At 39.4% G+C, this 18,769-nt stretch overlaps 1 protein-coding gene across 10 annotated transcripts in view; it reads right to left on the bottom strand.

Moving 5' to 3' along the window:
* Positions 1 to 18,769, bottom strand: part of LOC139758476 (phosphatidylinositol 3,4,5-trisphosphate 3-phosphatase and dual-specificity protein phosphatase PTEN-like) — a 342,351-nt gene that overhangs the window by 243,350 nt on the left and 80,232 nt on the right. For 5 of the 10 annotated variants that reach the window (XM_071679943.1, XM_071679941.1, XM_071679946.1 and 2 more), the window contains exons 1-5: positions 16,873 to 17,037; positions 9,295 to 9,424; positions 6,367 to 6,547; positions 3,962 to 4,069; positions 3,660 to 3,795 (exon numbers count right to left, since the gene is read on the bottom strand). In XM_071679943.1, the coding sequence (XP_071536044.1) occupies positions 3,660 to 3,795; positions 3,962 to 4,069; positions 6,367 to 6,547; positions 9,295 to 9,424; positions 16,873 to 16,951 (634 nt within the window). In that variant the 5' untranslated portion in view covers positions 16,952 to 17,037. Of the gene's footprint in view, positions 1 to 3,659; positions 3,796 to 3,961; positions 4,070 to 6,366; positions 6,548 to 9,294; positions 9,425 to 16,872; positions 17,039 to 18,769 lie in introns of those variants that run through there. The other 5 variants (XM_071679940.1, XM_071679939.1, XM_071679945.1 and 2 more) reach the window with 4 other exon arrangements.

Below are 18,769 nucleotides of genomic sequence, written 5' to 3'. Positions count from 1 at the left end.
ACATGCATTGTACAGAGGGTGGATCACATAGGAATGATAGAATAAATGAGAGGTACGGTGAAAAAAGTATGAGTGAGATAGCTGAAGAGGATGTGTTGATAAGGTTAAAAGTTTAATATGGAAAAAATAGAAAAGAGGTTGACAAAAAGGATATATATGTTTCAGAGTGAATGTTGGGGTGAAGAGGGTGGTGAGAGTAAGTGAGCTTGGGAAGGAGACTTGAGTGAGGAAGTACCAGGAGAGACTGAGTACAGAATGGAAAAAGGTGAGAACAATGGAAGTAAGGGGAGTGGGGGAGGAATGGGATGTATTTAGGGAATCAGTGATGGATTGCGCAAAAGATGCTTGTGGCATGAGAAGAGTGGGAGGTGGGTTGATTAGAAAGGGTAGTGAGTGGTGGGATGAAGAAGTAAGAGTATTAGTGAAAGAGAAGAGAGAGGCATTTGGACGATTTTTGCAGGGAAAAAATGCAATTGAGTGGGAGATGTATAAAAGAAAGAGACAGGAGGTCAAGAGAAAGGTGCAAGAGGTGAAAAAAAGGGCAAATGAGAGTTGGGGTGAGAGAGTATCATTAAATTTTAGGGAGAATAAAAAGATATTCTGGAAGGAGGTAAATAAAGTGCGTAAGACAAGGGAGCAAATGGGAACTTCAGTGAAGGGCGCAAACGGGGAGGTGATAACAAGTAGTGGTGATGTGAGAAGGAGATGGAGTGAGTATTTTGAAGGTTTGTTGAATGTGTTTGACGATAGAGTGGCAGATATAGGGTGTTTTGCTCGAGGTGGTGTGCAAAGTGAGAGGGTTAGGGAAAATTATTTGGTAAACAGAGAAGAGGTAGTAAAAGCTTTGCGGAAGATGAAAGCCGGCAAGGCAGCAGGTTTGGATGGTATTGCAGTGGAATTTATTAAAAAAGGGGGTGACTGTATTGTTGACTGGTTGGTAAGGTTATTTAATGTATGTATGACTCATGGTGAGGTGCCTGAGGATTGGCGGAATGCGTGCATAGTGCCATTGTACAAAGGCAAAGGGGATAAGAGTGAGTGCTCAAATTACAGAGGTATAAGTTTGTTGAGTATTCCTGGTAAATTATATGGAGGATATTGATTGAGAGGGTGAAGGCATGTACAGAGCATCAGATTGGGGAAGAGCAGTGTGGTTTCAGAAGTGGTAGAGGATGTGTGGATCAGGTGTTTGCTTTGAAGAATGTATGTGAGAAATACTTAGAAAAGCAAATGGATTTGTATGTAGCATTTATGGATCTGGAGAAGGCATATGATAGAGTTGATAGAGATGCTCTGTGGAAGGTATTAAGAATATATAGTGTGGGAGGCAAGTTGTTAGAAGCAGTGAAAAGTTTTTATCGAGGATGTAAGGCATGTGTACGTGTAGGAAGAGAGGAAAGTGATTGGTTCTCAGTGAATGTAGGTTTGCGGCAGGGGTGTGTGATGTCTCCATGGTTGTCTGATTTGTTTATGGATGGGGTGGTTAGGGAGGTGAATGCAAGAGTTTTGGAAAGAGGGGCAAGTATGAAGTCTGTTGGGGATGAGATAGCTTGGGAAGTGAGTCAGTTGTTGTTCGCTGATGATACAGCGCTGGTGGCTGATTCATGTGAGAAACTGCAGAAGCTGGTGACTGAGTTTGGTAAAGTGTGTGAAAGAAGAAAGTTAGGAGTAAATGTGAATAAGAGCAAGGTTATTAGGTACAGTAGGGTTGAGGGTCAAGTCAATTGGGAGGTGAGTTTGAATGGAGAAAAACTGGAGGAAGTGAAGTGTTTTAGATATCTGGGAGTGGATCTGGCAGCGGATGGAACCATGGAAGCGGAAGTGGATCATAGGGTGGGGGAGGGGGCGAAAATTCTGGGAGCCTTGAAGAATGTGTGGAAGTCGAGAACATTATCTCGGAAAGCAAAAATGGGTATGTTTGAAGGAATAGTGGTTCCAACAATGTTGTATGGTTGCGAGGTGTGGGCTATGGATAGAGTTGTGCGCAGGAGGATAGATGTGCTGGAAATGAGATGTTTGAGGACAATGTGTGGTGTGAGGTGGTTTGATCGAGTGAGTAACGTAAGGGTAAGAGAGATGTGTGGAAATAAGAAGAGCGTGGTTGAGAGAGCAGAAGAGGGTGTTTTGAAATGGTTCGGGCACATGGAGAGAATGAGTGAGGAAAGATTGACCAAGAGAATATATGTGTCGGAGGTGGAGGGAACGAGGAGAAGAGGGAGACCAAATTGGAGGTGGAAAGATGGAGTGAAAAAGATTTTGTGTGATCGGGGCCTGAACATGCAGGAGGGTGAAAGGAGGGCAAGGAATAGAGTGAATTGGAGCGATGTGGTATACCGGGGTTGACGTGCTGTCAGTGGATTGAATCAAGGCATGTGAAGCGTCTGGGGTAAACCATGGAAAGCTGTGTAGGTATGTGTATTTGCGTGTGTGGACGTATGTATATACATGTGTATGGGGGTGGGTTGGGCCATTTCTTTCGTCTGTTTCCTTGCGCTACCTCGCAAATGCGGGAGACAGCGACAAAAAAAAAAAAAAAAAAAAAAAAAAAAAAAAAAAAAGTTTCAGAAGTGGAGGGGACAAGGAGAAAGAGATGACCAAATCAGAAAATGGAGTGAATATTGCAATTACTCAGGGACTAAGCATGGAGGAAGGTGAAAGAAATGCATGGGACATGGGACTGAGTGAATTTGAGCGATGCAGTATACAAAGCAGGATATGCTGTCAATATATCAAACTGGGGTATCTGAAGCACAAAAAGGCCTGTGGGACATGGTTGTCAATAGGAATCTGTAGTGAATTACACATGCCAGCCAGAGTATGGGTATAAGCAAATAAGGCCTTTTCTTGAACTTGAACTTTTCTTAGCTATCCCTGATATTTTATCTGGCTATTATTTCCTCTAAAACTCAATATTTTACATTATCAAATGCTCTTCCAAAAGCTAGAAATAGTGTCATTCTCTTTCCTTGCAAGAGTTTCAAGTATGTCACCGACATGAAGTGAAAGTTGAGTTTGTGTACCTTCACTTAGTACAAATTCATGCATGCTCTGAAATGTGATTTTGATCACTGTGGTGTCAAAGACTTTGAGCATTCATGACTGGCTAACTGGCCCACACTGTTTTGGTACCAGCTTAAATCTTCCTTTGTGCACCAACATTACACATGCCAGAAGAAAATGAGAGAGAGAGAGAGAGAGAGAGAGAGAGAGAGAGAGAGAGAGAGAGAGAGAGAGAGAGAGAGAGAGAGAGAGAGAGAGAGAGAGAGAGAGAGAGAGAGAGATTGGAAGAATGAAGAGAAGTAATTGGGTAATGAGGGCCCTGAACATTCAGAAATGAGATGAAAGGGTCTGAATAAATGTAATATACAGGGGACAACATGCCCTCACTGGGCTGCATCAAGGCATACAAAGCGGTTAAGGTAAGCCATGGAATAGTCTATGGGGTTTAGCTGTGGATGGTAGGCCCTGGTTTTGGTGTAATATATGTGGCTACAAAGATGTGCACAAACGAGGATGTTTGTTTGTTCAAGACACTCCCTTGAAAGGGAATGAGAAGCAATTGCATTAAAAAAATTAATTCATCCATGGCTCACGCCATGGTAGCTACACCTGAGTTACATATGAATTCAAACATACACAGAAATGATCATTGCACTGACCTGAATTCACACTGGATAATGGTGCAGTCATTCTGGCTTCCCTGAGGCGGACAAAAGGTGGATTATAATTAAAGTTTGAGGTGACTAGTTTAGCATAGTACTCCACATATCTTCTTTGGCTGGGTATAGTTACTCCCTGCAACAGAACAACCAAGAAATTATCCATTAGATGACTACAAACTGTCAAATATCTATATTCTGTAAGCAGTTAATGAAACTTACAAGACAATATAATGATGAAAGGAAAAGCATCTGTTGGTACACAATCACTAGTCTCTCAAAAGATCAGGAAAAAATCTTACTTTTCTATCAAAAGTTCTCTTGTCTCCATAAAAGTCCAATGCATCTTGCGCTAAAGTCATATAATTGCAGTGAAGAAGGTAGCAGCAAATCATGACACCCGTTCGTCCCTGCATGAATAGAGAAAATGAACAAAATATTGGTTTACATCCATATACAAAGGCATAAAAAATAAAAAAGCATCAGGCATATGATTAAACTGCATCCTTTATGTACAGTATATCTACTTTAACAATCTTTTTTTTTTTTGCAAGATCCCAAATATGCCTAACCTCTCAGCACAAGAGATGCTAGTCCCTACTTAACAAAAAGGAATAAGTGGCAGTTTTGTAGGTTATACAGCTCGTGTGGGTGGAGTCTTACATTCATCTGAGGAAGCATTTCTTCTGTGGGGAAGGAGGTCAAAACACTGTTTTCTATATATTCATCTCTCATCATCATCTCCATTCCTAATTTTCACAATGTGGATAAGGTAAATACAGCCTCTACAAATAACAAGTAAACCTTCAACCCAAACCCACTATGCTAAGCTGCAACATGGACTTCCTCACTTAAATTGGTACTTCTTACCATTCACTTTGCACATAATGCTGCTTTGTCAAGTGAGATCAACATCTTCAACCAAATCATGTCCATACATAAAGTCCTAACTCTGCATCCAGTCCCTAATAATCAATCTAGCATCTCCACATGCAAAACCCCTAAATGTACTTAATTCTCTCACTGTATGTATTCATCCCTCAAGGCAGTTCACCTTTCCTCCTTGTACCTTCAAGTCTACTACTATGTCTTCTTGACTAAACTATTATCTATCATATGTTCTAACTTCTACATGTCTTACTAATGATTTCTTTACACATATATCCTTCACACAATGGTTTTTACCTTATTCATTCTCTTAACCCTTTAATATCCATATAAAGAAAATCTTTCCTCTTCTGCACATTATTTGTACCATTACAGACATTTCCATCCTTCCAGAATAAGAAATAAACAGATGATGTTGTTTGCTGATGAGAGCACTAGTGGCTGATTCAAGTACTTAACGGCAGAAGTTTGGACTGAGTTTGGGAGAGTGGGTGAAAGGTGGAAGACTAGTATCTTCATTCATAACACCTCTAAACACAAAATGCCTCCAATGCATTATATCCAATGTCCAATCATTCCTCTAGCACCTTCATCTGAAATATCAGCAACCACAAGCAATTTTCTCACCATATCTATCCATGTTTTCCATGGTCTAACTCCTTCAACATTCTTCTGTACTGCAATACATCTTTTTGACCATACTATCATCTGCCATGTGTTTAACATAACTATATCATCCTAAGGGACTTTCATCAAATGTGCCTTTCTACTGACTTCTTTCCACAATAAAACCTTCTCAACTTCATTCTTGTTGACCCACTAATTCCAACTATAATATGCAAATTATCCATCCCTATTGTTCTTATTTCTTAACTATTCTGACCTACATTCACTAGCATTTAACAGCTATGCATGAAATTTTGAAACAAGTACACCTTCACACAAATTTCAAACATATATTTTTCCTATTCTTCAAAGATTTCAGAGCACCTCTAGCTTTTCTCCTTTCATGACTACTTTCAACTCCTACTTTCCCACTACCTTCCTTTGCAAACTTTACTTTAAAATACTTGAACTCAACCGCAACTCTTAATACTTCATCATGTACACTACCGGCTCATTCTTCATAAATCTATATTTTCCTGCAGTGAGCACTATGCAATAGCCCTGCCTTTTGGCAAAATGGTAGGAGCAATAGACAGTAGTAACAGGTAGGAACATTTACACTGGAGCATTAAGTAGAAACATAAGATAGAGATAGTAGGTAGGAACACTGAGCAGGTGCAATAGGTAGCAGGAGTCAGGTGGAACATTAAGTAGGAGCCTCTGGAAACACTGTTTGCCCTCCGCCAGTGGCCTGTCAAGGGTGATGTACTAAAGGCTGAGAAGTGGCACTGGCATTCACTAGCTTTGGAGACTACCACTGTGGCCATCCCTTGTGGGAGTTCCAAGTGGGAACAGGCATCAGAGATGTATATAAATACACACAAAGTAAAATGACTATACAATCTGCCCTTCTACTTTCAAAGCTAGCACTTTGCTTTCATTCACATTCATTTCAAAGCATCCTCCTCCTACATACATCATCAAACAGGTTCAACTTTCTACCCAACTCTTCCTCTAATTTTCTAATTCTGATTCAGCAAAACACCTTTAATGTGAACCAAAAAAAAGCCTAAACTTGCAAGATAAAACTGCATGGAGCTTTCCAATTATCTAAATGCTGGATAAGAGAGCTTTTACTAAACAATCTGGTTTTCCAATCTAGCTGAATGATTAAGAACATATACCAACAATAAACCAAGTACAGTCGACTTACCTTTCCTGCTTTACAGTGTACAACTGCCACATTTTTGGAATCTTCCTCAAGCCAATCTGCCATGTCTTTGCACAATGGTTCAATATCAATTAACGGTGGAGGATTGTGGTCAGCAAATGGGAAGGTTCTAACACGATTATGAAATCTTGACGTATCATACGATCTATTTCTTTCTGAGCACCTAAAGAAATACAGAAGATTACACTACAGAAAAAAGGTATAAATGTTTATTAAAAGAGATTACTAAGAAGTTCTGACATTCTATAAAATCTATGCTCTAAAATCATATCTGTATGAGCTAACAAAAGATGGACATTAAACATTAGTCAAATAAACCACAAACAATTCGATCAGTCAACATAAGACAGAGCTCACTGCTTCATCAGATGAAATACTATGAAAGAACAAAAACTTTTCAAATCATGAATAAAACAACTCAATCTCAATGAAACCCAAAACGTATACTCCAACTTAGTTCTACACTAGGTAGTGCTAAGAACAGATGAAGGAATGACCTCATATTTTCACATCCACTCTTTTGCTATCATATATAAAATTCACAATCAGACAGAACAGACCAGTCCATGATCTCCCCTCAATTTCATATGCTCTGGTTGAGCCCATTAACAACATGTCATTCACTGTATACGATACAGCTCCAAGTCACTCTATCCTGCACACACCTTCACCCTCCTGCATTTTCAGTCCCTGATCACCCAAAATCTTTTTCACTCTATCCTTCCATCTCCAACTTTGGTCAACCCCTGCTCCTTGTTCCCTACACTTCTGACACATATACAAAGGAATACAAATAATAAAAAGGTATTCAAACAGCAACAGACCACTTGGTCCATTTGAGGCTGTTTGTGATACAGGAAGTGGCATACGAATATATTTTATTTTTATCATACTTTGTCGCTGTCTATTTTATTTTTATCATACTTTGTCGCTGTCTCCCGTGTTAGCGAGGTAGCGCAAGGAAACAGATGAAAGAATGGCCCAACCCACCCACGTACACATGTATATACATACACATCCACACACGCACATATACATACCTATACATCTCAACGTATACATATATATATACACAAACAAACAAATTCATATATATACATGTACATAATTCATACTGTCTGCCCTTATTCATTCCCGTTGCCACCCCGCCACACGAGATAACAACCCCCTCCCCCACATGAGCGCGAGGTAGCACTAGGAAAAGACAACAAAGGCCACATTTGTTCACACTCAGTCTCTAGCTGTCATGTATAATGCACCAAAACCACAGCTCCCTTTCCACATCCAGGCCCCACAGAACTTTCCACGGTTTACCCCAGACGCTTCACATGCCCTGGTTCAATCCAGTGACAGCACAGCACGCCGACCCCGGTATACCACATCGTTCCAGTTCACTCTATTCCTTGCACACCTTTCACCCTCCTGCATGTTCAGGCCCCGATCGCTCAAAATCTTTTTCACTCCATCTTTCTACCTCCAATTTGGTCTCCCACTTCTCGTTCCCTCCATCTCCGACACATATATCCTCTTGGTCAATCTTTCCTCATTCATTCTCTCCATGTGACCAAACCATTTCAAAATCTTCTACTCTCTCAACCACACTCTTTTTATTACCACACATCTCTCTTACCATTTCATTACTTACTCGATCAAACCACCTCACACCACATAATGTCCTCAAACATCTCATTTCCAGCACATCCACCCTCCTCCGCATAACTCTATCTATAGCCCACGCCTCGCAACCATATAACATTGTTGGAACCACTATTCCTTCAAACACACCCATTTTTGCTTTCCGAGATAATGTTCTCGACTTCCACACATTCTTTAATGCTCCCAGAACTTTCGCCCCCTCCCCCACCCTATGACTCACTTCCGCTTCTATGGTTCCATCCGCCGCCAAATCCACTCCCAGATATCTAAAACACTTCACTTCCTCCAGTTTTTCTCCATACAAACTTACCTCCCAATTGACTTGTCCCTCAACCCTTCTGTACCTAATAACCTTGCTCTTATTCACATTTACTCTCAGCTTTCTTCTTTCACACACTTTACCAAACTCAGTCACCAGATGAATATATGAATATAATAAAGATTAAAAAATCATATATTTTTCATCTTGCTAAGGAAGCAAAAATAATGTCAATCCTGGATTTGAAGTGAAATATCTACCAATCTATTCTTATATGTATTTATTGTACTACTTTCAACCACTCTTAATCGGTAAATCATCTCAAAATGATACTTTAATATTCTCTGAAGCAAATTCTCATAATTTCAAACTTTTGTTGAACTGAGCAGACTTTTTCTTTGCTACATGTATCCCAAAAGATCAATACACAAAGTAGTCATCTCTGCAAAGGAAGTTTCCTACCATGAAGCAAGTATGGCGTTACATCGCTGTTTGTTATATTTGTAACATTTGCTGAGCATTGCACTATTAGCATACATATGAAACTGCATATGAATTCTTCTCATACAACAATTTTTGGTTATAGGCCTGGTACTCTGTATTTTGATACCCTAAAATACTCCATAATTTCTAACTTTTGTTGAAATGAGCAGACCTCTCCTTAACTATATGTAACAAAAAGATCAGTATACAATGCAGTCATCTCTGAAGAGGATGTTCCGTACCATGAAGTAAGTATTGTTAAACAACTGACTGAGACATTCTATGAGTGCTACATTACTGTATTAGCATACATATGAAACTGCATATGACTTCTAATCATACAACAATTTCCAGTTACATGCCTGTTACTTGGTACTAAGATACCCAAAAATACTCCATCTGGACTGCTATGAGGTCCCTGGAAGAAGTAAAATTCTGCACAATTTGTCTACTTAGCAAGATAGCAAACATATGCATCATAAAGCATTTTACTAACTGTTTACAGTACTTACAAGTTATATATTCTATAGTGGTCCTTGTGTCTCTCTTCTAAGAAACGGCATACATCATCAATGTGGTTTCTGTACACACCCTCCAACTTCTGAGCAGGGAAGCCCATGGCAATAAGATTGTCTGTGATATCTGGGTAATATAAGTTAAGTTTCATACAGTGAAAGCTTGAAATAACATTTAACATCCAATCTTTCCAACCACTGGAGTTAGTAGGAATCAAAATATAATAATATAACTAGCCGTCTTATCATTCTGCCTAGCATACACATAGATTGCTGGTATTCTATCCACAAACATACAATCTTTCCTTGTCACAAACAACACTTGATGCCACTCCCTTAAGGGGATGGCCATGGCAAGTCTCCAAACTTTTGAACTCCAGTGCTGCTTTCTAGACTTTAGTGCCTCACTGTTAACAGGCCACTGACAGAAGGCAACTCTAGCACTGAAACCACAGTTCCCTTCCCACATCCTTTTAGTTAACTTCTATGAAAACACAAGGAATACATGGGAAGTATTCTTTCTCCCCTATCCCCCTTTACACATGACAGCTAGAGACTGAGTGTGAACGAATGTGGCCTTCGTTGTCTTTTCCTAGCAAAACTTCATGTGTGTGCAGGGGGAGGGGGATGACATTTCATGTGTGGCAGGGTGGTGACGGGAATGGATGAAGGCAGCAAGTATGAATATGTACATGTGTACATGTGTATATATGTATTTCTATTATACTTTGTCGCTGTCTCACACGTTAGTGAGGTAGCGCAAAGAAACAGACGAAAGAATGGCCCAACCCACCCACATACACATGTATATACATACACGTCCACACATGCACATATACATACCCATACATCTCAACGTATACATATATAAACAAACACAGATATATACATATATACACATGTATATATTTAGCAAACCTAAATTTTTCATTCTATATGTCTGTTCATAACAAATGACTTAGTTTAGCTCATTGTCTTGGCACTTCTTTGCAAGAGCTTTACCTTGTGGATACTTAAGTTCAGATGGCTGCATTTTTCATTTCATACATATTCAACAGTTCATCATGGCTTTTGTTACATAAAAGAGTTCCAGCCCATACTTAGTAATTCCCTCATTTCACCATAATCATCCTTCATAATTATATCTTGATTTTTCACAACTACAATCTATATACATCCATGAAACTGGAAAACCTTGAATGAGTAGTTGATTGATCATTTCTGCTGAGTGGCACATCAAAAATGTCACCTACCATACCTTGTTCATTACTAACCACTAAATCTACCACTTTTGGCTTACTATTTCCCCTATAACTAGTTGGCTCTTGTATATGATAGAATCAAAACCAATCACTTATAATTGCTCTATACATATGAAATTTGTGAATAGAAACATAAATGAGTCAACTTCTATAATTGGGTTTATACTTTTAAGAAGTTGGTAAGACAATGAAATCATAGTGTGTGGTAACAAATATTTCAACCATGTCACTGAAAATCATGAAAAATCTTTTGCTGATTCTACAGGCACTCTACATACTTTTGAATTAAAATAACCCATATTTTCCTTGATCTTCATAACCCTCCCTACTATTAACATTAAACTATATATCTATTTATTTACTTTGCTTTGTCGCTGTCTCCCGCATTTGCGAGGTAGCGCAAGGAAACAGATGAAAGAAATGGCCCAACCCACCCCCATACACAATGTATACACACCCACACGTCCACACACGCAAATATACATACCTATACATCTCAATGTACACATATATATACATACACAGACACATACATATATACCCATGCACACAATTCACACTGTCTGCCCCCATTCACTCCCATCGCCACCTCGCCACACATGGAATACCTTCCCCCTCCCCCCTAATGTGTGCAAGGTAGCACTAGGAAAAGACAACAAAGGCCCCATTCGTTCACACTCAGTCTCTAGCTGCCACGCAATAATGCCCGAAAACACAGCTCCCTTTCCACATCCAGGCCCCACACAACTTTCCATGGTTTACCCCAGACGCTTCACATGCCCTGATTCAATCCACTGACAGCACGTCAACCCCGGTATACCACATCGATCCAATTCACTCTATTCCTTGCCCTCCTTTCACCCTCCTGCATGTTCAAGCCCCGATCACACAAAATCTTTTTCACTCCATCTTTCCACCTCCAATTTGGTCTCCCACTTCTCCTCGTTCCCTCCACCTCCGACACATATATCCTCTTGGTCAATCTTTCCTCACTCATCCTCTCCATGTGCCCAAACCATTTCAAAACACCCTCTTCTGCTCTCTCAACCACGCTCTTTTTATTTCCACACATCTCTCTTACCCTCACATTACTTACTCGTAAATTATATGGGAGGGTATTGATTGAGAGGGTGAAGGCATGTACAGAGCATCAGATTGGGGAAGAGCAGTGTGGTTTCAGAAGTGGTAGAGGATGTGTGGATCAGGTGTTTGCTTTGAAGAATGTATGTGAGAAATACTTAGAAAAGCAAATGGATTTGTATGTAGCATTTATAGATCTGGAGAAGGCATATGATAGAGTTGATAGAAATGCTCTGTGGAAGGTATTAAGAATATATGGTGTGGGAGGCAAGTTGTTAGAAGCAGTGAAAAGTTTTTATCGAGGATGTAAGGCATGTGTACGTGTAGGAAGAGAGGAAAGTGATTGGTTCTCAGTGAATGTAGGTTTGCGGCAGGGGTGTGTGATGTCTCCATGGTTGTTTAATTTGTTTATGGATGGGGTTGTTAGGGAGGTGAATGCAAGAGTTTTGGAAAGAGGGGCAAGTATGAAGTCTGTTGTGGATGAGAGAGCTTGGGAAGTGAGTCAGTTGTTGTTCGCTGATAATACAGCGCTGGTGGCTGATTCATGTGAGAAACTGCAGAAGCTGGTGACTGAGTTTGGTAAAGTGTGTGAAAGAAGAAAGTTAAGAGTAAATGTGAATAAGAGCAAGGTTATTAGGTACAGTAGGGTTGAGGGTCAAGTCAACTGGGAGGTAAGTTTGAATGGAGAAAAACTGGAGGAATTAAGTGTTTTAGATATCTGGGAGTTGGTCTGGCAGCAGATGGAACCATGGAAGCGGAAGTGAATCATAGGGTGGGGGAGGGGGCGAAAATCCTGGGAGCTTTGAAGAATGTGTGGAAGTCGAGAACATTATCTCAGAAAGCAAAAATGGGTATGTTTGAAGGAATAGTGGTTCCAACAATGTTGTATGGTTGCGAGGCGTGGGCTATGGATAGAGTTGTGCGCAGGAGGGTGGATGTGCTGGAAACGAGATGTTTGAGGACATTGTGTGGTGTGAGGTGGTTTGATCGAGTAAGTAAACTATATATATACATATATATTTCCCCTTTTAGAAAGTTAAAATACAAGGAGAGGACAGTTTCTAGCCCCCTGCTCCCATCCTCTTTGGTCACCTTCTAAGACACGCGGGGAATGCGTGGGAAGTATGAATATGCACTGAAAATGTACATGTGTATATATCTATATGTCTGTGTATGTATATATTGAAATGTATAGGTATGTATATGCGCGTGTGTGGGCGATTATGTATATTCATGTGTATGTGGGTGGGTTGGGCCATTCTTTCGTCTGTTTCCTTGCGCTACCTCCCTAATGGGGGAGACAGCAACTAAGTATAATAAAAAATACTATATTATTTTTTACATTATTATACTTAGTCGCTGTCAGCAAGGTAGCGCAAGGAAACAGATGACAGAATGGCCCAACCCACCCACATACACATGTATATCCATAAATGCCCTCACATGCGCATATACATACCTATACATTTCAATGTTTACATACATATACATACAGACATATACATATATACACATGTACATATTCATACTTGCTGCCTTCATCCATTCCCTGTGCCACCCTGCCACACGTGAAATGGCACCCCCCTCCCCCCTATGAGCGCGAAGTAGTGCTAGGAAAAGACAACAAAGGCCACATTCATTCACACTCAGTCTCTAGCTGTCATTTGTAATGCACTGAAACCACAGCTCCCTTTCTACATCCAGGCCCCACGAAACCTTCCATGGTTTACCCCAGATGCTTCACATGCCCTGGTTCAATCCATTGACAGCACGTCGACCCCGGTATGCCACATCATTCCAATTCACTCTATTCCTTGCACGCCTTTCACCCTCCTATATGTTCAGGCCCTGATTACTCAAAATCTTTTTCATTTCATCCTTCCACCTCCAATTTGGTCTCCCACTTCTCCTTGTTCCCTCCACCTCTGACACCTATATCCTCTTTGTTAATCTTTCCTCACTCATTCTCTCCAAGTGACCAAACCATTTCAATACATATAGGAGGGTGAAAGGCATGCAAGGAATAGAGTGAATTGGAATGATGTGGCATACCAGGGTCGACGTGCTGTCAATGGATTGAACATGCAGGAGGGTGAAAGGCGTGCAAGGAATAGAGAGAATTGGAACGATGTGGTATACCGGGGTCGACGCGCTGTCAATGGATTGAACCAGGGAATGTGAAGCGTCTGGGGTAAACCATGGAAAGTTCTGTGGGGCCTGGATGTGGAAAGGGAGCTGTGGTTTCGGTGCATTATTACATGACAGCTAGAGACTGCGTGTGAGCGAATGTGGCCTTAGTCGTCTTTCCCTAGTGCTACCTCGTGCACATGAGGGGGGAGGGGGTTGTTATTTCATGTGTGGCAAGGTGGCGATGGGAATGAATAAAGGCAGACAGTATGAATTATGTACATGCATGTCTATGTATATGTATACGTTGAGAGTTATAGGTATGTATATTTGTGTGTGTGGACGTGTATGTATATACATGTGTATATGGGTGGGTTGGGCCATTCTTTCGTCTGTTTCCTTGCGCTGCCTTGCTAACACGGGAGACAGCGACAAAGTAAAATAAATAAATATATAGATAAATAAATAAATGTATATATATGTATACATTAAAATGTGTAGGTATGTGTATGCGTGTGTGGACATGTATGTATATACATGTGAGTGTGGGTGGGTTGGGCCATTCTTTCGTCTGTTTCCTTGCGCTACCTCGCTAACACGGGAGACAACGACAAAGTATAATAACAAATAAATACTAATCAACTACTGCTATACTTTGTTCATACTTTCATAACATAAAAGATAAATCTAAAATGAAACTGATGAAGAAATAGAGAAGTTTTAGTTATCTATCTCTTCATACTTTCATAACATAAAAGATAAATCTAAAATGCAACTGATGAAGAAATAGAGAAGGTTTTAGTTATCTACCTCTATTTCTAGGTATGAAAGCAACCTACATGCTCTAATAAATAATGCAACATATCATGAACATTCCTTTTTATTGATTGAATATAGTCAAAATACAGTAAAGTTTAATTGTAATCATGCTTTTTTCACCTCTTAATATAAAATGCACAGTCTGGTGAATATTTGATTATAAAATGATTTCTTAACCTTACATGAAATAATCATTAGAAAAAATATATAATTTTCTATTTCTTTCTACATTTTTCAAAACCATCAGTCATGACAATAAAAACTAGTACTGATAGCTAAATTTTCTGGTATCACTAACAGTGGAAACAATAATGAATATCTGGAAAAAGTGGTGTCAAAACATTTTTAAAACACAGCAAAACGTATTGACACTTAAAAGCCATATATATCTTAATTTACAATATTCCAGTTGAAACACGGCAAGCTGAATGTCACATCAACTCCTGACCAATTAATAAAATTAACTGCAACATCAGTAATAAAAATCATTGGCGGCATATCATCTGACTAAATAACTACAATTGTAAGGGTAAAACTAATTTTCTAAAAATCTAAAATATACTTTAATGAATTTAAGAAAGTTGAAATAATAAAATCCTTACACTAACTATATATCAATGTCAAGAAACAGATAAATATTACACAGCCAGTCACACTACATCCATCCACCTTAGATGCAGTCATTCCACTTTGTCCTTAGCTGACTAAATTCATCTTGGAATATGTATACCATAAATCTTAGTTTCTATGAGTAGGCAGGGTTTTCATGGGCTATACAAACTTTCTACAAATATTTGAACCCATATTTTCCCTGACATTCATTAACCTCACCACTATTAACTTATTCTATATCAGAGTTCGATATATGACTAATGCTCCAAATCCTGCTCTGCAGCTCTCATTCTAATCTCTAAATATTACAATATCACTGGAGAACAAAATCACTCCTTTTCTAAAAACAGTTTCAATAGAGATACACTGGTACTTTACTAATATTCTATTAGGTTCCTGATAATAAGAGTGATGACTACACATGAATTTATCTCTAACATTTAATCAAAATCTACCGAACACCCACAATTCAGCTTTATAGCAACAGCCAATAAGGCAAACATGGAAAGCTGAGCCCCTGTTCACACCACTGCCTAACTATCCCGTATGAAACCAATTCACATGCTCCCTGTCAGCAAACCACAATACTGTTGGAAAGTTTCTACAAATCTTGGATTTCAGAGGGAAGTTGGACAGTATACACGAACTCAGAAATCCAAGAACATAGCAGTTTGATCAGTGAAATACACCTGTAATCCTGTAGGAAACACAGGTGACTAAGAAACTTATATTCAAATTATGTTTATTACTTTTCTGAATGTTTATCAATGCGTTTTGCAGTCACCATGGCAATGATGCAGGTTTCACCTATACCTGTAATTTTCCTATCTTCATACATCTCGCAAATGCTGGGTATTCAATATCACAAAATAAAACATGATACTACAAATGTCTCTCGGCAACCCATTCACTGTATCAGAGCAGCAAAGCTAAACTGATAATTTATTGATTTACAACTGCTGGACTGGGGAAAAATATCCCAATCACATTCCCCATGTCTTCATCATGTACTTTAAATTGAACTATTCCAAGAGAAAATATACATCTATAAAGCAGCTAGACTCAACTGGAACAAATCAGTAAGAAACTTAAAGTGTGGGACAGGTTCTGACTTACCTTTATGAGAACTAAAATTCCACGTACTTGGGAGATAAAATTGGGTGTTATCCTCAAATTTTAGTATGTAAATTTGTTTACAAATAAAAACAACGTACAGGTGCTGTGTACAATTGTGTGGCATGTCATGTTACAGGTGTTGTGCCAGAGGTGTCTGTGTTGTATATCAGAGGATGCCCTTCAGATAAATATATGCTACATACAGTTGTTTCTTCCTTCCTTTGCGGTCAAGTAGATTTGGTTGTAGTTCATCTACAACCAAGGTACAAGCTCGTGTGAGCGTGAACGTTGCCATACATTGCCTGGGTCAACCAATCAAGGCCAATTTTTTGTTTTCTTTTCTCAAATTAACACTTCACTTTCTTCTGCTGAACTGATATACACCACATAATCCTTGAGTATTTACACTTCATACTGATATCTGATTCACTGTTGGAGTACTCGCATCGAATTATCAGTTTTCTGGGTCATGAATGAAATTGCAAGCAAATTCTGAAAAGTAGAGCGGGTAGGGAACACCTCTTGTGTCGCCGCTATATTCACCCATATAAAAGGATACAGCTAAGATCCAGGTCGTAGCCATTTTCTTTAAACCTTCTCTTTCGTTTTGACACTAAGTTCCGTATTCCCTTGCTCATTGTGGCGTCATTTGAGATATTGTTGGTGGAAGCAGCACCGCGGTGGCCACAACACACCAACACAACACCATCTTAAACTTCCCCACCAATAGGAATATTTCCCCCGCAGCGTCTGACAATTTGCTCCCTAAACCTCATACAATATCCATTTTTTTTCTTTATGTAACGTTTCCGGTGTACCTTACGCAGGTAGACTTAAAAAGAAATAATTGCTTCGAGTCACTGCCTTAAGTAGCCTTTAAAATCATAACATATTCTAGTACGTCAAACCATTCTCAGTAAATTAAACCCCTAAACCATAATAATATTCATAATGCACATCAGGCAACTATATATAAATTTATTGATGCCGCCTAAATAGAAAGGTATATTAATCGAATAATAATTTCGTGTCAAAAACAATTGGCAAATCGTGTGAAACTATTTTAAAGCTAAATCAACACCAATCTACCTCTACATTAAAAAATTTAGTTAAGTATTATTTTTGACAATATCTAAGCAGTAGATAATGTCTGACAGATTGATCTGTTGCGATGTTAAATTAAAAAACAAAACTGTGTCCCTACCATGTCTTTTCCCCTGTAATAATTCCCCGCCTTCAGTATATTTCCCTAGATATGGCGGCGGCGTAGGAACACTGCGCCTCGTGAACTAGTGCGTCAACTTGCATCATTATACTCGAGTTGCACACACTCCAGTCTTCTTAAGTTTTATTTATCAGTCTCAGGCATATTAGTGACAATGTTGATATTGATATACAAGACGCTATGTGAAGGTATTCAATCATGTAAACATCACAAAAGAATATGATGACAAGAAGTGGGACGCTAAATACACCGGAAGAAAGTTATCGGTCTGCAGGAAGCAGTTTGACTCACCCTTTACACCGTCACTTCATCTTTTAAGTTCTGTCTTAAATGGCTTGGGATTTCCGGACTACTTTCTCTTTAATACTTAAACTTTAAACTGACCCATGGCCTGCGGAACGCGACACTGTTGTGCATACCATCCTACTTCGCCTAACCAAATGGGCTCCACAATGCTGTAACTGATGTCTCAATATTTGTGTATAAATTCACCCAATATAACATATATACGTTTCATATATTCATATATGGCACGAGGCTTACATGTATCTTATATAAAGCAATAAGTTACGAAGAAGCTACAGACCATCATTTGTGCACAAACGCAGTTCGACCACAACTTACGCCACGCGGCTAATTACGTATATAAGAATTTCTCTGGCGAATTACGCAACGAATTTAGAATCATGATTGTAATGCAAGATATAGTCTTTGTTTTTGTCACGCGCCTACAATCACTCGAAAAAGAAGGAAAAGACAGAACAAATGATTTGATGTTCCGTGACGATGCTTACGAAGGGGAACAGCAGTGGTGTCCTGAGGTCTGCATCTTATTTGCGCCAGAGGCAGCACAGTAAGACAGACGTCATCTCCCAACCCATCAGTCCCAGTGACACAACAACACCCAGCAGAAAAGAAACTGAGAAAGATCACCATGTACACTGGAGAGCATACGCCATGGAAATGTTATTGGAAAACTTGAATAAGAAAATCATGAGTCTAACTGCAGTTGAAGCTCTCCATGGAGGAGGCTCAAGTATGACGAACAAAAAGTTGATAAGAGTGAACTGGAATGATGTGGTATAATATTATAGAGGTCGACGAGCTGTCAATCTGAACGAACGCATGTGAAGCGGCCTTTGGGGCCTGGTTGTGGATAAAGGGCTTTGGTTTAGGTGCATTGCATGCGACGTTGAATGCGGCCTTTCTTAACCTGTTCGGTGTGCTAACG

This window comes from Panulirus ornatus, chromosome 30 (assembly GCF_036320965.1).
Source record: "Panulirus ornatus isolate Po-2019 chromosome 30, ASM3632096v1, whole genome shotgun sequence".
NCBI classification, from domain to species: domain Eukaryota; kingdom Metazoa; phylum Arthropoda; class Malacostraca; order Decapoda; family Palinuridae; genus Panulirus; species Panulirus ornatus.
Note: the sequence above shows the minus strand (reverse complement) of the source record. Positions and strands in the feature narration are given on the sequence as shown.